At 48.9% G+C, this 20,166-nt stretch overlaps 1 protein-coding gene and 1 non-coding gene across 2 annotated transcripts in view; both read right to left on the bottom strand.

Annotated features, from left to right (window-relative positions):
• Positions 1-20,166, bottom strand: part of DOP1B (DOP1 leucine zipper like protein B) — an 82,578-nt gene that overhangs the window by 25,003 nt on the left and 37,409 nt on the right. Inside the window, 13 exon segments of the mRNA XM_039858029.1 lie at positions 345-467; positions 2,640-2,828; positions 3,408-3,519; positions 4,008-5,205; positions 5,208-5,636; positions 9,314-9,504; positions 10,204-10,304; positions 10,968-11,120; positions 12,216-12,487; positions 14,129-14,813; positions 16,919-17,110; positions 17,391-17,493; positions 19,737-19,856. Of these exon segments, the coding sequence (XP_039713963.1) occupies positions 345-467; positions 2,640-2,828; positions 3,408-3,519; positions 4,008-5,205; positions 5,208-5,636; positions 9,314-9,504; positions 10,204-10,304; positions 10,968-11,120; positions 12,216-12,487; positions 14,129-14,813; positions 16,919-17,110; positions 17,391-17,493; positions 19,737-19,856 (3,868 nt within the window).
• On the bottom strand, positions 17,983-18,101 carry LOC120599099 (5S ribosomal RNA). The gene has a single exon (XR_005651803.1). It is a non-coding gene; the product is annotated as a 5S ribosomal RNA (ribosomal RNA).

Raw genomic sequence — 20,166 nt, 5'->3', positions numbered from 1 at the left:
GGATAACGAACAATTCCTTAAGTTAGGAGGTAGGTTCGTGGTGTTTAATTCTCTGAACTGTACGTGTTACACACATTCTTGTATACACACTACAGGTGTTAGAGGTAAAAGGTTGAACAGAAGTACTACATACTCACCCCGGAGAGATCAGAAAAACAGAAGTCGGGGTGGGCTCTCCTCCCCGCCCACCCTCCGTACAAATCTAGCTGTCCTGAGACACAGCTATAGTATCTCCTGCCTTTACAGTGGTGAAACGGCTTCGGTAGTTTCCCACGCCAGCCTCCAAGGTCACTTGTGATTACACACAACATTTTAGCATGTCTGTAGAGGAAGTTTAGCGTTACCTTCAGCTTACTGTGACGCTGAACTTTCTTTCTGCTCCATACGGCTGCAACGGCGGCTATTACCTGAACTCCCAGATGGGCTGTCAAGGGGTTCAAGAACTCTAAAATTTTTTGTCGTATCGTCTAAAAAATGGGGAGAAAAAAAGAGTTATTGCAGAGCAGTGTCAGGGCTGCCGTGTACTTGGCACCTGATACCGTCTACAAACGCTGGGAGCAGGGCCATGCGGTCAGCGTCCCCGGCACTGTGGGAAGAGCAGGGGTCGGGGTTCCTCCTGGGGGACCTGGATGTGCGGTGGAGACATGCACGGTGGGCAGACAGGCGCCGGCTGAGCCAATGGGAGGAGACTGGGAGCTGGGGCGCACCACACTCGAGCAGCCATGAGCAGGGCTGGGGCTTTGCAGATAAGGGGCGACCGGCAGTGGGCCGGCGCTAGCCCACCCCAAGGTCCTCAGCCTCTGCCTGTCTCGACCAGCCCAGGAAAGGCTTGTATTCACTAGAAAGATGCTGTCCAGTTTCCTGAAATAAGTACTAGTTAACTACTATTATTGTTTAATCGATTCAGAATAAACGCAGAACAGTGCCCCGGACCCCACTCGCCCCCTCCCTTTCACTGAGTGTGGATTTTTCTCAGTTTCTGGAACTGCCGTGTTCCCTCCCCTGCGAACCCCGTGGGTCGCCAAGCCTTTCCTGCCACTGCCCTGGTCAGGTGCTCTCAGGGGTCTCCGCAGCCACTCTGCCTCAGAAAGGCCACCCCGCCCAGCCCTGGGCGGCATGCTGTCGGAGCGCCCTGCATCTCTCTGTAGCGCTGTCACCGTTCTGTGTAAATTATCTGTGTCTGCCACGAGGGCAGGGACTTCCTGGCTCATGATCAGGTCCTGGGACACATAGCGGGCATGCAGATGTTCACCAAACGCATGAGCTTACTGAACGCTTCCTAGCATGTTCCCTCTGCCTCTGCTCAGTGCGTTAGATGCAGGTGAGCATGGGATACGGATGTCCCTTCCATGCCACCCTGGCCCCTGCTCTAGGGAGACTATCGACATCCCTGCCCAAGGCCTTGGTCCTTTAGGGCGGGCTTAGAGTTAAGTGCTCAACGAATGCTCGCCATCATCAAAATGAGTCCTTCCATCAGCCTGTGAGGTAGGATACTGATGACAGACCCATTTTACGAATGAGAAAACTGAGGATCAGAGGTTAAGTGTCTAAGGGTTTTCTTTATTCTTTTTTAGAGAAGACGAGCTTCAAGCAAGTTCCTGTGGAAGCTTGGAGTACGGATTTCCCCTGACGGGCATCCATGGGACCGACAGAATATTCTGGAGGCCTGTGCACCACAGTACCTAAAAGCACTCTGACCTGGGCACCGGACTGCCTGGGTCTGATCCCACTGCTGCCACTTATCAGATGTGTGATTGCGGGCAAAGCACTCACTCTCTTTCTGCCCCAACGTCCTCATCTGTAACCTGGGAGTAACAGTATGATCTCGTAGGTGAGAACTAAATATGCCAATCAACAGAGAGGATTCTTATGGAGCTTCCAGCTGAGGACTCTGCAGCACAGGGAGGTTAATGAACTTGCCCGAGGTCCCGGGAACCGCTAAGCAGGGAGCTGAGCCCTGGAAGTCTGGCTCCCTGTGTTCTGAACCCCTCTACTCAGTCCGGCACCCGCGTAAGCCCTGAGGCCAACCTTGCCACCATGGGTGCTTAGCTGATGTGAGACACGGCTGCCACACACCCTACAGCAGAGACTGTGTCATGTGCCTAGATGCTTCCAAGGCAGAGACTGTTACAACTGAGGAGAATGAACCAGACATGTTGTTCTAGGTTGTGTGATTTTGGTTTAATAAAAAAATTCAAAGACACCACATGTACAAGGTACCACTAACAGTGGAACAGAGATAAGCTGTTTTAGTAGAGGAGCTTGAGAGAAACAGGTACCCCATCTCAAACCCACAGAGACTTTATTTTCAGTTTAAAAAATAGGCACACTGTTGAATTATACACCTGAAACTTACTGGATTTCATCAACCAATGTCACTATAAAAAAAAATTCTAATTAAAATTTAAAAAGGCAATAGGGAAATAATACAGGCTGAAAACTACCCACAAAGCCTTCTATTCCATGAATAGAAAAATTATTTGTTATCGACAAACTAGAGATTTCTACTTCGGACTTAGACATCTGAGTTTTATCGAGCCCGTTAAGTTTATTTACATGTATGTTCCCGTATGCATTTATTTTTGGTGAGAAAATACAAGACAAAGGAAAACACAAAACCATAGAGAACAACCTCTCACCTTGGTGGTTTTAAAGTAAACGGAAGAGGATCCCTTCGTGGCCCCCAGGAGGTCCACGGGCCTCTTCTGCATCTCCTCCTTCTTGAGAACATTCCAGAGAAGGGCCATGGTGTTCACGATGCGAGGCAGCTCTTCCAGAATGGCATTCTTGGCATTTTTCAAATTGCTGGGGTCGCTTACGGCAGTGGTCTGAAAATGAAAAGGCGTGAGACCCGGCTGCATCAGTGGCAGAGGTTCTCCGTGAGGAGAGCGGTGCTGGCGGGGTGAAGTCTGGGCCGCGGCCTCCTCCGAGCGAGTCTCGTGTGCGGGGGTCTGGAAGCAGCATGCTGCCCTGGGCATCTGACCCATGGACTTCTTTCAAAGAGGGACAGCTGCGAGTCTGAGATTTCCGCATTACAAACGCAATCACTGGACCAAGCATTAATTGCATTCTCAAATTTCATCCCAGATAGAGTGGAGCACCTAACAGCTCAAATGTCTCCCGACACAGAGTTCAAGCACATAGGGGGAAAAAATGAACATCAGCTTAAAAATCAAGCAAATGGCTTTATATTTTATTCCATGTAGTTACCGATGAAACAATGGGCAAGGGCTAAAGGAGTACGGGAAGAACAAATCCACACCTGCAGTACTAGGTGCATACATTTGCATGACATTTGTTTGCATCTATACACGTGCATCTGCATACACATTAGCATTACTTACACCCATTTCTTATTTGAAAGTCATACCGGTGTTATGAAAATTGCCTCCAACTCAAAGACCTACCTTTTTATTTTGGTTGGGTTGTTCCAAAAGACAAAAATGACTGATGGTTGTCAGACCTTCCAAGAGAGTGAGTGGGTAATCCGGAGAAATGTTTTCCCTCTTGGAGGTTATGCTTTGGTGAAGAAACGAGAAAGTAGTTTTGAGAATTTTTAAGAATGAGGCCACGAAAGGTCTTAATCTTACAAACATAGCAACCAGAGAGAAATCACTATCTTAAACAAACTGGGGTTCTCATGGCAACATAATAAAATACTGTCATAATATTGTAAAGCGTCTTTTGTGCTATTTTACATTCATGCTGTTACTTTGGAAAAATGTTTCCAGGTGTTCTAATTTCTGTGAAGGTGATTCACGTTTTTACTTCCGTTTTACAAAAATAACAGAGTGACTGGCTTGTCCTGCAACACTAAGCTGGCCTGGGCAGCTGTGGGACTAAAGACAAGGATCTGAACATTTAGTTCCTTGTCACCCCTCTTGACAATGCTAAATAAGCTTCTAGTTAGGCTGAAATTGTCCTCCAGCTGGCTTCTACAGCAAATCAATCATTCATTACCAAAACTACCACTAAAAGAACAGTAACGCTTCAAGGCCTCACCGTACCTGATAGAAAGCTTCGCAGATTCGCTTTCATACTGCTTGACCAGCTCATCCAAGTTTTTGCAAATCTGCACAACGAAAGGTGTCACTGTCCAGCCCAGAGACTTTCCGAAGTATGGCAAAGAGTGTGTGACCAGGCTCACCCAGGCCGGGTGCATGCCGTAGCCGTAGGCCGGCTGCAGACCTCTCACCACCGCGGACACCAGCAGCCCCTGGGAGGTGAGGGGGTGGGGCTGCACGTACTGCACGGCGCTGATGGCCTGCTGGAAGTTGAGGGCCCTCCGCCACTCCCGGGACAGCTCTGGCTGGTTGTCCGCCTCCTCCAGGACCTGGCCCAGGTGATGTTCCAAGACGATCAGCACCTGCAGGAGCTTCAGCAACTCGATCTGCAGAGGGTGCTCACTCCAGATCTGATCCTGGCCCAAGTTGATGAGACTCTCCTCGAAGAGGCTGTCCTCCCGCACGGCCCGGCCTCGCTCCGCCGTGGCCAGGCCATAGCGCTTCTGGCTCGTGTACATGGATGCTGACAGCGACAGCAGGACAAACTCCTGAACTTTGCACCTCTGCAGCAAGCTGGGGATGAACTCCACGTCCTTCCCTTCGGCGGACTTGGCCACTGAGACCAGCTGCGTCATTATTCTAATCAAAACCTCCACACTCTTGACCTGGACGTCCCGGTTGCCGAGCGTGTCTCGCTGGGACACCTTCAAGTAGCAGGGGTAATAGCTGCGCAGGAAACTCAGGCACAGGTAGGTGAGGAGCTCGATCAGCAGGGAGTGGGGACACACGTTGGGGGACTGGGTCTGCAGTTTTCCGTAGAAACTCTGGCCAACGAGGGCCTCCTGGTGGCGAGCAAGGAGGTTGGAGATGAGGTTGAGGTGTGCGGTGGAGCTAGTGTCCATGCTCGTCCTAGACACGGCCTCGATGAACTCCTTGGGGTTGGTTTTGAGCACGGCCTCCAACACCGAGAAGGCGTAGAGGACGCGCCGGGAGTCGTAAGGCTGCAGGTAGAGCAGGATGTGCTTGAACAAGGCCTCGACCGTCTCCTGCCTTTCCCGCTGCTGCTTCAGCAGCCTGGACGTGGTGAGGGCCTGGAGCTCCAGGTCGGCCTCCTCGTCACTGGAGAGCGACTCTGAAGCCTGGGTCCTGTCCGAGTCCACGCGCGCCAGGCCCAACCTGGCACTGGACTTGCAGGTGTCCGCTGGAAGGCCGCCAGCAAGGCGGAGCGCCTGGGGTAGCCCCGGCCGGCCGTGGGGATGGGCGCGCAGCAGCTGTCTTCGTGGCTCGGCTCCTGCAGGTCGTGGGACGGCGAGGAGAAGGAGGACGTGTTCTCGCTGTCCGTGAGGGCAGAGCTCGTGTCTGCAGACTCGGTGTGCTCGCTGCTGTCAGGAGCGCCACTGGCTGTCCTGTCGAGAAGGTCCCCGTAGTAGGGAAGGTCCTCCTCCGTCAGCTCGCCTCCCGGCAGGCCCTTCTCTGGTTCCTTCTCCACCTCGGCCCAGATGGCCTCCCGGTCCACGGTGGTGAACTGGCTCAGGGGCGCACCTTCTTCCAGGCTGCCGTCCTGAAGCTCCGACACGCCACACGCCTCTTTGCAAGAGGTTTTCTTCCTGTTAAACCAACGATGCAAGTCTTCTGAAAATTACAAGATGGTACACAACTTCAGAACAGAGGGGTGAGCTATGGCAAGTTACTTCTAGAGCGATCTTTGTCTGAAGGCCAGTCAGAAAGGCCAACATTAACAGAATGCCCCCCATGAAACTGGAACAGCTGGGTCCAGATTACACGGTGGATAAAGGTAGATAGTGAACAGGTCTTCCAAAATGTTCAAAAGTCTCTCTCCTTCCTCCTCTCCCCTACCCACCCTGCCCCCCTGCCCCATGCGTGCAGAGGATGCGGATGAAGACAGAAGGCAGCCATCTGCAAGCCAAGAACAGAGCTGTCGCCAGGAACCAAACCCTGCCAGAACCTCAATCTTGGACTTCCCAGCCTCCAGAACTGAGAAACGAATGTCTATTGTTTAAACCACTCAGTCTACTGCATTTTGTTACAGTATCCTCAGCTAATGCACAGTCCTTCCAAAATTCAGATTATTTTACCTAAAGGCCCACGTTATCAGGACACATTGGCTAATTCATATTCCACACTTTTACCATGTTTTTCACAAAAACGACATGGCTGGCCATACTGACTCCACATGCAGTAATGCACTGCATCACATAAAATCTGATCTCTAGAAGAAATTAAAAGGAAAGAATTAAAGACACTACATCGTCTTTTCCCCAAAACTCATCTCTCTGTTCTCTAGTGCGGTTTGGAGGCAGAAGAACTGCTTAATTAATCCTTCACGAGGCAAACTTAAGACACTATGTTATGGTAAAAATTCACATTTTGACATAGCATTGACATTAATCAGGTAGGCTGGCTTAATTGTCCAACACCGGGAGCGAGTCTGGGGCCCTGCTCTGTTGTCTTCTGAATAGAAAGAGAAGCAAGCGCTAAGTCCTAGGAGTTACCCTCACCCAGATGCTCACTGCTTGGGTCCTTTAAACTACCGAAGTGACTAGATGTCATTCGGCTTGTTTGAAAGCTATCTAGTAATACTAGCCTTGCCTCTCAGACCGTTTCAATAATTTGAAAATAGTTTAATTTTAGAAAAATAAAATAAGGTAAGCATTAAAAAAAGAGAAAGCAGCTCAAACTATCAATCAAGCTCTCTGGGCTTTTCACACTAGAAAAAGCTGCCGCCGTGCTTGTGGGCTTCCCACTCTAGAGACCTCCCCCGCTGTCCCCCGCCCCCGCCCCACAGCCTGAGACCTCCCCCCATGAGGCCTGAGAAACCCCCCTCTGAGGTTCACAAACAGATCGGGGTTCAGCGACCACACCCAGAGCAGCACTGTTTACTCTCTGCCCACCCACGGGCCGACAAATTGGAAACCAATGTTTCAACAGAGAAAATAAACGGGTGCCTGCAAGCATGGGGTGCCATTCTTTTAAAATGTGGTGTTTTCTGACTACGGAAGTACTAACATGCTTATATTAAAAATTGGAATAATTTTCATTATTCTTCGGACATTTCTTTAGGAACAAGAAAGGAGAGGAGGCAGGCTGAAGGGAGGAAAAACATTTTATCACTATGAAATAAAAATAATATATGGTCAACACACCAAAATAAATACATAAAATATTCAAAATCAGATCATTTAGTTTCTCTGTCATACAAAATATAAATACCATAACATTGCAGGGGGTGATTTTAAAAAGCATGTATTATATTTTGTCCCAGAAATTTCCTTTCAAGAAATGTATCCTACAGAAATGTCAGGAAGGTTTCAAAGTTAGAAGAGTATTCACTGAAAGGTCTTGTGTAAAGACAAACTGTTCCCATTTTAAAAAGATACAACTATACGCACTGACATGGAGTAATGTGCAGAATATATTAAGTATGAGAAAAAAAATCAAGCTGCAGAATCAAGCTGTATCGAATGAGTCCATTTAGGGGAGAGTATCTATAACATGCACCTATGCAAATATCTAGAAGAATACATGCCAGACCATTAACGGAACTAGCTCTATCACCTGGCATTACAAGGCACTCTGACTTGTGTTTTTACTTCATCATTCCAATTTTTAAAATAAGCATGTTAGTACTTCTGTAATATACAACATTTAAAAATACTCAGATCTCTTTAAAAGAGGGCAAAACCTTGAAGTCTTTGGCACCATCCAACACTTTTAACATGCGGCTCTCAACCAATGTATCCCACGAACATGAATGAAGACCAGGAAAGAAGAATAAGATGTTAGAAACAGAAGCGCTGCTGACGCACGCGGGAGTATTTTAAAAACGGGTTACTGTCAGGCCACAGAGGGAAGGCCGGCGAAGCAGCACACTTCTAGTTGCCTCCAGGGAAGAAGGGGGCAGAGGAAAGAGACCTCCTCCCATCAGGAAGCAGCAGAAAACATCCGCTAGGGGAAGTAGCGGGAAGGGCCGTGAGACTTTTAAAACCCGGTAAAACACAGAGTTAAAACTTTCCTCTTAACGTAGACAAAGGAATACTAAAAATTAAGCACCATAAGCAACAGTCAAACTTTAAAGAAGGTACTTAGTTAAAACTTCTTTGAATTTTACTTTCTTATGATGTGGAATAATTAAAAGCAACCTCTTTGAGAAGGCAGCCAGCTCTTCCTGACGGAGAACCAGAAGTTACAATTTTAGGCAAGAAAACTTGTCAAGAGAGGCCACCTTCTCAGAAATCTTTGCTTATTTAGGTGCTAGGCTGCCTTTCTCTGGAAGATAAGACTGTGACAAACACAAAATATTTACAACCCAGCAAGCTAAGCAGACGAACTCACAGCCGGTGAAGCCGTGGCTCGGAGAGCAGCGGGCAGTCAGCGTGCCCACTGAGGGGCAGTGTCCTCCGTGGGCTGTGCCAGACACAGCCCTCGGTAATGATCTCCCCAGGGGTCAGCGCACTCACTGTGGGGCAGTGTCCTCCGAGGGCTGGGCCAGACACAGCCCTCGGTAATGAACTCCCGGGTTTGAGACCTTTTCTTCCTCCCACCCGTATTCTTTTAAATTTGCCTCTGGAAGTTCTCTGAACCCAAAGGCTATTTCTTCTGCATTTCTGACTGTGTGTTAAGAGAATTTTCTAGCTGGAAAGACCCTTAGAGAGCAGATAGAAAGAAACCACTTAACCTGTCATTGCGGGTTCACAAATAAGCTATTTTTATAAGCTAAAGTACAACTGACCAGATCATATGCAAATTTCAGCACTGTCGGTCATCTGATTTGGAAGGGATTCCAAACCACCCTGTCCCCAGGGACTCGGAGAGAAGGCCTGGCCAAGTGAACCAGACTCCACTGCACGCCGGGTCTCAGACCATGACTGTCCCCCAGTGCAGGCTGGCTTTGGCGACGTGTGAATGGGTGGCCTCTTATTCTCTTCTCCTACCTCACAGGCTCCTGAACTGTCTTCTCCAGGAAAAGAATCAAGAATCAGCAATTTTCGTTGGAACTCGGGTGACTAAAATTTTCCTATTTTATTAAAAAAAATTTAGTGAAAAGAAACCCACTCCCTAGCATTTCTAAGTGCTGGTTCATCTGATCCGTAGATTTTAGAAGTCCACACGAATCTACAGAGAAATCTACAGAGGTTACCTCTACACCGTCTGAATCCGGTGACATCACAGAGTGGGTCTATGTGCTTTAGCTGTCACACGTGGCCACGGGGCCCAGGACGCCTCTCTCCCTCCTGGGCCCGGGGCTCTCGGACACAGAACTGGCCTGGTGGCCCGTGCAGCCCACTCACCCGCCGAGTTCTCCTGCTTGAGGCAGTGAATGGAGGTCCTCTGGGTTTTGGGCTGGAGCAGGAGCAGGAGCACGGGTTCGAGGATGCGTGCCACATCGCCGAGGGAGAGCGCCCGCACCAGCCAGCCTTGGGCCGCCGCGCTGATGGCGCCGTCCGTGCAGGTCAGGCTGTCCAGCACGACGAACAGGGACCTGTGTGTGGAACCGCGTCGCCGGTCAGTGTCCAGTGCGTGTGCCCACGAATCTCGTGGACCCCGCCCATGCTGGGCTCGTGGACCCGCCCACGCTGGGCTCGTGGACCCAGGTGGACGAGGACAACCAGAGTGCAACCTCGTTTCGTGCTACAATCAGCAGGAGAGCTTTTAACCCCAGCGCCCGAGCCTCGGCCAGATCGGTTAAACATGACCGTGAGGGCGGGCCTCGGGCATCACAACGAGCTGGCATCGGAGGTGCGGGTCTGGCCCCACACCTAGGATTTTGGAAACAGGAAGGGAATTTTTTAACGCAATGTGGTCTATGAGGTACCTGCATGAAGTTAATGATGTTACAAGCATATCTATCTACACAGTGTGGCCCCTGCTCCAAGCACGATCTAGCCCACCTGCACCTCCCCACGAAATCCCCCAAGGGACACGCAGTAAAGCTCCTCAGGTGACTCGGAGGCACGCTGGGCTCCCCGATCACGTCGATAAATTCCTACCACCTATCTACTCACAAGGGTCTGGCCCAGATTCGCATAGGCATCACGGGACTCGTTTGCCGAGCACCACAACCCAGGGATCGGGTTGTCAGTGCCACACATCTCCCACCCTCCCGCCCGACGTGCTGCTCAAGAATCTCTGCAAAGGGTCCCTCTGCACCAAGGGTCAATGACAACAAGGACGGCCTCACCTATCGAAGGAGCGATTGTGAGATGTCACCCGACTGCCTTGGATCTCTCGTGTCAGGTGCCAGATGACGGAAAATCTAAACAGAGCTTCCAATCTTGTTCCCTTAATTAGGAAATAAACTCTTTTCAGTCGCAGCAAACTTGATTTAAGAACAAACGAGAGCTGGGGAGAGAGGCGGCAGCAGAGCTGACCCTATTTGTCCCTGGTGTCCGACCTGCAGGAGGACAGGACACCTCCCCTGCTTACTTCGACACAACGCATTTTCAGTAACGTGCATCGTTAGCCCGTGTCCGGGGTCACATGCAGGCCTGTGTGCAAGGAACACACGAGAGCACGGGGTTCTCGTGCCCTTTGGAAGTGACGGGCCGAATGGCTTAGAGCACGAGGACACGATGTGACTGCAAAGGAGAGCCAGGGCTTCAAGGGGCGACACAGTCTGCACGTCTGCCGGCCTCACCAACGCTACGGAAGCCCTGTGGTACCCACGACGGTCCTGCAGACATCATGGGAGCCTGGGAGGTGTCCCTGGACAGCCTTAATGCAGACATGAACCCCACTTCTAGATCTCTCAAGGGGATGGCTTGGGTCTGGAGTTCTTCCCATCCTGGCATTTGCAACACTTCTGCACATTAACCAGGATGTGCACTGAGCCCCAGAGTGACTTCGACTGGATATGCCTAAGCCTGCCCAGGGCACTTAAAGTGGCAGGCTGGCCCAGCAGTTGGAACCGTTGCAGGATGGAGGTTATGGGCTGCAGAGACTCACCTTGTCGGGGTCCAGGAGGGCATGGCAGATGATGTCCTCACAGATGTTGGCCGTCGGGGCCAGGCAGTGTAGCCGGTAGAACAGTTCTACACAGGTAATGTGATGTTCCCGGGTCTCCTTGTTCAGCTGATTCCAAAGCACACGAGCCACCCTCTGGGACACAGGGGCCATCGTGTGATCACGGGCAGTACCTACTCATTTCCTCCCCGTGTCAGCCCAGTCCCTGTCCCAAGGTACTGGCTTCTACTTACATTTGCTCTGTGAGACTCCTTAATACACAAAGAAACACCACTAACAAAACAAAACAAACCCAAACCAAACCCTGACACCCCCAGAAGTCATCCAGGCAAGAGGCGACATTACAGGTTGTGCTCGAGCTTCCTGACCAGCTTCAGAGAGCGAATCGACGGGGAGACGGGGAGCGAGAGCCTGCTGGCTGACGCACCCTTCCAACGAGACGCCTCGAGCCCTGCCCTGCGCCAGCACAGGCTCCAGAGGCGCGTCCTCTGAGAAGCGTGGTGGACGTGCGATGGTCACCAGTCTTGAGGTGGACACTGTCCCCACCACCTAGGGTTGGCTCAAACTGGCCTTCAGCTTTATGTCCACAAACCTGTTTGTTTCCGTTTCTATGCACGATGCTGTGGCAGATGCCTGATTCACTTTCAAGAAACAAATCATTCCCTAAATAAAGTCCTCCATCTTTGAACTTACAGGGTCCCCAACTGATTGCAGCCCCTCCCTAAGTCCCAGGGAGCACAGCAGGGGTGCTCGACCCACAGGGTGACTCAAAAGGAGGGATGGTCCCCACTTGTGGGGGGAACATTTCTGAAGGCATTCTTCCAGGTCACAGAAAAAGATTATGTCTTATGAGTTATAATATTTTAGGGACATCTCACATCCGAGAACTTCTTTTTTTGGCCCATTTGTTTCTATCTGACAAAACTGTGCACAGATCAGATTAACCACTGACTGGTTCAAGCCCCCTAACCATCATTTATTTTTTATCTAAGTGACTGCGTTTTCTAATTATCAAGTTACAGTTAAATCTGTGATACTGAATACTCACTCCAGGGCCAGAAACTGTGCAAACAGCACAAGGCAGGCACCGGTCTCGAGTAACCCTCTCTGGTGTCACCAGAGCCGCCATATTTCTGATCACGGTGACTGTGGCCTTAGGGACAACTTTCAATAACTGGTCTGGGAAGAGGGTCGCAGGGCCCCGCCCACCCTCCTCCAGGTGGGAAATACCTGGTAGAAGTCTGTCCTCTCTGCAACGACCTTCAGAATCCCTGGAGCCACGGGCGGGGCCGTGACCATCTGCAGCCTGCCTGAAAAGGGGTTGTAGCCAGAGCTTTTGTAGCGCTTCATCTTGTCTTCGATGACAAGTGCCAGGGACTGCGAATGGTTAATCACTTCCAGCAGAGTGGAGATGGCCACGTTCTGGAGGTAGCAGTCGGTCACACAGCAGCAAACGGTCATAAGGGATTTCAACCATGAGGGAAAACTGGCCTCGCTGGCTCCTGAAAGAAAGCCGACCAGAGAGGATGCAACGAGCACCAGCACGTGAGAACGCGCCCCCACCTGCAGATTCTGAGACACCCTCGGATCCGGGAGTCACCCAGACAGCAGTGTAATGGCCTGGTGGTGACAATATGCAGTCATCACCCAGGGCCAGTCTGGTTTCACAGGCTTGTTAGATTATTCAAAGTCTGCCAACATCAATCTCAGGGCTTTGAGGTGATTCGATATGTTTGCTTTTCTTTTACTTTAAAAGTTTAGATATAACAAAATCCACACTTTGGGGCATAGAATTCAAAACGTTTTTTCAAGGCTCTCTAGGTGGTAAGGCCGGTGACAGAAGGTGTCAGTGCTCAGCACGGTCTTCCAAGTACACACCGCCAGGGGCAGCCAGGGCGGAGACGAAGCGCCCAGGGAAAGCAGAGTGAGTGGTGACGAAGCGCCCAGGGAAAGCAGAGTGAGTGGTGACTACAAGGGGTGAAACCTGTGCTGACACTTTCTCGTTTTCCACCCTCCCCTGTATCCTTTCCTTTCTTCCAAGTGCTCACTGCCTGTGATGGGCTGAATCATATCTGCCCAGAGTCCACGTGGTGAAGCCCCACCCCTAATGGGATGGTCAGAGGCGGGGCCTCTGGGAAGTAATTAGGTTTAGATGAGCCGTGCGGGCAGGGCCTTCAGGTGGGATGAGCGTCCTTACGAGGAGACATCTCAGACGCCCCTCCACACTCCCAGCAAGTGAGCACCCAGCGAGGACGCCGCCTTCTGTACCAAGGGGAGGGCCCTCACCAGACACCGAATGCACCAACACCCTGACCTTTGTGAGAAAGCAAAGTCCTGCTGTTCAAGCCACCTGTCTGCAGTATTGTTACGGCAGCCTGAGCTGAGACACTGCCTGCTATGGGCTGAACTGTGTCCTCCCAGATTTTATGCTGAAATCCTCACCCCTGGACCTCAGAATCTGCCCTTATTTGGAAATAGAGTCGATACAGATGTAATTAGTTAAGACGGGGTCACAGTAGTGGGCCCCTAACCCAATACGGCTGCTGTCCTCATGAAGGGGACTCTGAGTACAGAGACGCATGCAGGAATAACGCCTCATACAGGAATAAGGCCTTGTAAAACTGGAGCCACAAGGCTCTGAGCCAACGAACCGCCAGAGGCTAGGGGAGCGGCCTGGGACACGCCCTTCCCTAGCATATCTGGAAGGAGCACACAGGGCCCTGCCGACATCTGGCTTCCAGGACTGTGAGAGAATAAATTTCTGTCGTTTAAGCCACTAAGTTTGTAGCACTTTTTAATGGCAGCCCTGGCAAACTAATACACAAATCTTTAACAAGAGGTCTCACGGAACAGTCTACTTATCAATTCTATTACTATTTATCAATTACTATTAAGCATCTTCTATGTTCCACACCTTTCAATGGGCTGTGCCGGACGCCCAAAATTTAAAAACACAGACCCAGCCTCATCAATTTGCCATCTGGAGAGACACAAGTCAAGTGTGCACACAGCTAACTATACACTAAGGAAGAAAACGAGTGTGGCATTGTCCCTGTGGGGTGACATGATGCCAGCTCCCCTGCAAGCATCAATGCCTAAGTGACGTGAGCCCTCCAAAAGGCCTCAGCGGGCCGCCCTCTCACCAGGAAGCTGGAAGAGCGTCTCGCAGAGCCGCTCTGTCTCCTCCTCGGACAGGTAGATGGGGAAAGTGGCGCAGTCCAGCAGCAGGTGGCAGGCGGCGGCAAAGGCCTCCCTGCAGCCCTCCCTCGGGCTCCCTGGGGCAATGACCACCTGGTCCACGGCCCAGTCGCCCTCCTTTCTTCGGCCAGGGCTGCTGGGCAGAGGCGACGGCGACACCGCATTTTTTGTCTTAAATGGAGACCCTCGAACTGTGAACAAGTCTGACAGCATCTGCTTAAACTGAGGCACACTGATGGGCTTGGCCTCCCATGAGTTCTTCCTGCTGGGGTCGCTGAGCTCCGGGCCCTGCGTCCGGCCCTTGTCCCTTTGGCCTTCAGGCTCCTCGGCCTTGTTCTCGTCCCCAGATGTCATCTGTTGGACTCCAAAGATGTTCTTCTGGGCGAAGTTGGCAATCAGCTCCTGGATGCAAAAAAACGTCCTCTGCATGCTCCCGCCCTTCTTCCAAACGTCGTCCTTTTCAGGGGAGACTCTGGGGACCCTCAAGTGCTCAGACAGCTCCGGCGACGATGCGCTGAGCCCGATCCCACTGTCTTCAGATTTCAGTGGAGGAAACAAAGTGTCTTCATCACCTGGAATCACGGCCTTTGTGTCTAAAATTATTTCACTCTTTTCACCTTTTACTGGACTCTGAAAAAAAAAGAAGTTTGTAATGTACATCTTGTAAGACTGAGGCAAACCATAATGTGTACTTCCTGGTTTTCCAAATCATAATTCTCTACACCAAGAGAATCCCCGTGTACATAATCAAATGAGGGTGGCACCGAGTGGCAGGAGGCAGCGGGCCCCACGGAGAGGCTGCCACGCTGCCACGCTCTTCCAGTAGGATGGCCGTGAACCCAACTTTATGTTACTGATTTAGACCTGTCAGTGTTTACAAAAATTAGTTAAAAACAGTTTCTGACAGATTTAAAAATATGAATGAGGGAACTGGGCTGAGGGTAAAATATAGGCATGAATAAAACGAGAAAGCTAGAACAAAATGTTTACATACACGTACACACACGTATAAAAACACATACATATGTGTACAGTAAGTCCTCGCTTAGTGTCATCAATAAGTTCTGCGACTTTAAGAGAAAGAACAAGGAACCCAATTTTACCGTAGGCTAATTCACATAAACAATGGTTACGTTCCGATGGCATCTCATCAACTTTAGAATGAAACGATGTCATTTAGAGACCTACTGTATATATATTTTTGGCTTTTCCAAAAAGATGACTCTTCAACCTTCAATAAATCAACCTCTTTCCTTATACTATTACTTGGATATTACATTAAATTTAAAATTCTTCAGCATTTAACCCATTGTGCTCTCTAGGGAAGAATGAAATAGTATTATGAAATTTTTAAAATATTCTCAATTTGTAGTCTACACATAAACTTTGTATCTTAAATCCTGTTTAGGATATTTTTTTCAATAGCTAGAACAGCTAGAAAAAAAAAAAAGACTTTGAAATTGAGGTAGCAACCTGTGAGGTTATTAGGGTGGCCCCTAAAAAGGTGAGATTCAAGTCCCACCAGGCAGGGCTTCCCGGAAAATGGCTCACTTTTTAGTCTGTTCACACTCCTGTCTGCCACTGCACCCAACAAATTTCAAAGGCAGAATTTTCAAATCTCTAAATAAGGTAGAAAATAAAAATAATTCGAAGACCATGGGCTTCAAACTGTTTGTGGAACTATAATTGTTAGTCTTTCTGGAGGACAATTTGGCAGCTTCTCTCCTAGTTTAAAAAAAAAAAATGAGCTTGATTACTATCCATTCCTAGGAAGTAATCCTTCAGAAATGCTCGCAACCATGAGCAAGCTGTGTGGCGATGCTGACTGCCACACTGTTTCTACCGGTGGAAAATCAGAAATAACCTGAATGACGTCAACAGGAGGGTGGCTGGAGAAACTGTAAAGCCGTACTGCAGACTGTCACGCAAAAGTTTAAAAAGAATGAGACCTCTGTGTATATCAATATGTTAGCAAGTTGGAGAAGAGTGTTAATGTCATGGGTTGCACTGCATTTCCTAAAAAAACATAATGCAGTCCTAACCTCCAGTGCCTGTGAACGTGACTTTATAAATCGGCTCCTTGCAGATGATCGAGTTAAGATGAGTTTATTAGGGTGGCCCCTAATCAAATATGACCTTACAAAAAGAGGAAATGCAAACAGAACACACGGGGAAGACGCCCTGTGAAGATGAAGGCTGAAACTCGGGTGATGCGTCTACAAGCCAAGGAACGCCAGAGGCTGGAGGCGCATGGGACGCCCTCTCCCTCCGCTCTCAGACATCGGCCCCACTGCTGCCCCGACCTTGGATTCCTGGCCTCCAGAACTGTGAGACAGGCTCTTCCTGTTACTCGATTCACTCATCTGTGTGCAGTGACCTTGTGACTGCAGTCCAAGGAAACTAATATCTCACTTATATTCGAAAAAAAACCAAAATGACACACAGACAGACAAGCACACAGTAACGTCTGGACGGTGAGCTGTATCTAGCCATTAGCTGCGCGGTGTGGGCTCCAGCAGGCAAGGAGCAGGAATATGGGCGAAGTAAAGGCGGTTAACTTCCCTACTAAAATCTTTTAGAAGGTGCTTGAGGATCTGAGAAGTGTATTTTAGACGTTACCTACATATATTCTAGTCCTTACTCCTACCCTAACCAACCCTAAACACTTCATGCTCCCATGAAGGTGTCAGCTCCTTTTAAGCGCACAGAACCATCCGGCCGCTCTCGGCACGTACTGGGCTTCCGCTTGTGGACTCTGCGTCTAGGTAGGAAGGCGGCATCTGGACTTTGCTGAGCACTTTGAAACACGTCTTCAAGGCATGCGTGAGCTCAGGTAAACTCAGAGCTTCCATCTCCTCAGCCAAAGGCTGCACCAGGCAGCCGAGCACCTGTGGGAGATACTGGGTCTGCACCTCAGAGTACAGTTCCTGTGGAGCAAAAACAGGGTCAGCTGGCATGGTTTTCAGTTCACAATCACAGGGGAAAATAATAAAATTCACCTCAAAACAGCATCTTAGAAAATCCAATTTTTTTAGATCCTAAAGTTTTACCTTAATTCCCAAATTGGAAAACAAAGTATTTCTTTTTGATCTAGATAAGTTGATGGACATTTGTCCTCTCCTTTCAAGTGGCTTCACCCTTTCTAATAGAAAATCACTGCCACATTTATTTCTATATCAAGGAAATTAGTTTGCCAGAGGACCTCACCAAGGGAATGACATCCAGGAGGAGCACGAGGAGGGTGCAGAGCTCCGAGACCGTGGGGGGAGGGCTGCTGCTCGTCCCGGCCGTGGGACTCGGCTTCCCTGGTCTGTGTAAGCCACAGCAAAGAAAACCAGATCAGCTCTTTCTCCTATAATAATTTCAAGCATTTCTTTAATTTCCAACAAAGTTACTTATTCTATTTCAAGCATAATAAAAGACAACGTCTAGAGTTCCAATAGTTAAGCGTCGGTGCCTAAAACAACTCAACACAGAGAAGTGTCGATAAGCGTTAGCAGATCTGGAACGCTGTCAACAGCAGCAATTCCAGGCTCCAGCCCCGGACTGAAAGCATGTTCCGGGGGAGGAGCCTGCCTAGAGAGACACAGGCCCAACACCTGTCACCTCGAGCAAGCCGAGACGGCTCCGAAACTCAACACTTCTCGTTAAATAAGCTGGCAACGGGTTAAACAGCTAAGTTAGAAAGTATATATTGGTTCTCCAAACAGAGTAACTTTGGGGTCACCCAGCTATTGGGGTACAACTCAACCCGAATCCCATCCCCTCCTGTCCTTTCCCTTCCCTTTTCTTCCTTTCACGCCTACAGCACCCGGTCTTCTTAGGTGGTCTCCCATCCAAGTACTAACCAGGCCCGACCCTGCTTAGCTTCCGAGATCAGACGAGACTGGGCGTGTTCAGGGAGGCATGGCCGTAGACGAGTTCATTTTCTTCACTAGTTACACTGGAGTTTATTTTAGCAAGAGAGTGACTGAAGAACTGCATACACACATCCTAGTGATTCTACCTCTAGGCGTCCACTCTAAAGAAACCCGTGCTTATGTGTGTAGGCATAGGACAAAGGTGGTCACCATAGCAGCATTTGCAACAAAACACTGAAACCAGGTTAGTTATAGGACGCACTACTACACTAGAGATGAATGGACTAGATGTGTATGTTACAATGCAGACAAATCCCCAAAGGACCGTTCACCCGCAACAGCGCACTGCAAAGAGTCACATACAGCTTACCAGGACGTATATGAAATTCCAACAGATGAAATAGGCTCTATCATTCTGGATACACACTTGTCATAAAAGAACAGACAAGAACATAGGCAGGAGGATGTTACCAGCAGGAGGAAAGGAGAAAACGTGCTGGGATGGTGGGCAGCCAGCGCTGTCTAGGTAGTAACGCATTATTCCTTTAATATAAGTCTGAAAACCAACAGCCAAGTGTCGGTAACCCTAGCAACGGGTGCATGTGTATCTGACATTATTCTCTGCCCTTTCTTACCTCTGAAATGTTTCGTAGTTATTTTTATAAAGCAAGCACACCTTGTAACTCTGAAATGGAACTAAGCTGACCAAAATGTACCCTGGCCTCGGTATAGCGGGGCCTGGCTGTTGTCCATGGGTCCAGTGACGATGAGTTTAACCGCGATGGTGTGAACGCCTCCAAGGCACCAGAGGCGGCAGAACAGCAGAGAGGGGGTGCCTGGGAAGTCATCGAGCGTTCCTGGGTTCTAAGCTGGGCTGCTGCTGATTTGCTGTGTGTCTCTGGGCTCTGGCTTTCTTATGCGACAAGAGTGCCTACTTCCCTTTGGGGTGTCCTGAAGCATTAATGAGTATGCTTGTAAGGCCTGAGGGCCAGACGGTGGCCCATGACAAACATTAGTAAGTAAAGTTTCTGTTACGGCTGCTGATACACAAAGACAGTGCAACAACACAGAGCGTTCCAAGAGAGTGACAAGAATGAAGATTTATAGCGTGACTCACAGGACAAAATGGGGCTTGAGAGATTCCGTTATTTCTCTTTTACAGGGAACACGATGTGGGTGGGGCTCTGCAGGACAGCACGATTCCTGAGTATGCCCCGCCCACAAACCTGAGGTGGTGCAAGTCGCCGGGTTAAAGGTGGTGGTAAAACTGATTACGGCATCTTAAAAAACATGAAAGCTTTTATCTGATGAGTTAGACACTAATTTTAATAAGAATTTGAGAAGAGTGATGATGTCAAATACACTCACTCACTCTCTCCAGTCACGGAGCTACAAAACTAAGCTTCGTTAGAAGATCAAGCCTCCAAACACTGGGTGAAGAAAGCAGATGTCATCGGTGTAACCAGAAAACGCAAAGAGGACTTTCCAAAGTTTGACTTTAATAATAAAGAAACTTCAGAATTATGTGTTTTTGATTCTATTATAATTTTAAGTGAATTCTTTCCAATCGTGTACTCAGCAGACCACCCCCACTTTAGCCAGTGATGTATAATTTGACCACAATAAGCAGCTATGAAACCATGAAACCCTCTAATCCTTCCTAAATATTCATTATCCTGAACTGCATACTTACCTAAAGCAATCCTCAAAACACCTCATCATATAATCCCAGAGAAAGTCTGTGCTTAGGGAAGTGATCAGCAAATTCACTGTTTTAACAATCTCAGAGGCATTTCTGTTTTCTTTTATTGTACTGTAAAGGAAAAGGGATATTAATAAATATATCTATGAAACACCCTGCATTACAAGAACACCATGTCTGAAAAACTAATTCACTAATTCATTTAACCATTTACAATTTATTTCTAGAGGGACCGACAAACTCGATTAAAGATAAAAAATATTACTGTTCTTACATAGGAAAGAATATGCATAATGTCATCCTAAACAGCATTTATGCTGATTTATTCTCAGAAATAAACTTGAGAGCTATCGTAAAAAGAATGTGATATAGAAAACCAGTTCTAGTCCAACTGTAGGTAACTGGATACTCTCTATGGTGG

Source organism: Pteropus medius, unplaced genomic scaffold (assembly GCF_902729225.1).
Source record: "Pteropus medius unplaced genomic scaffold, Ma_sr-lr_union100, whole genome shotgun sequence".
Classification (NCBI taxonomy): domain Eukaryota; kingdom Metazoa; phylum Chordata; class Mammalia; order Chiroptera; family Pteropodidae; genus Pteropus; species Pteropus medius.
The sequence above is the reverse complement of the archived record's forward strand: the minus strand, read 5'-3'. Positions and strand labels throughout refer to the sequence as shown.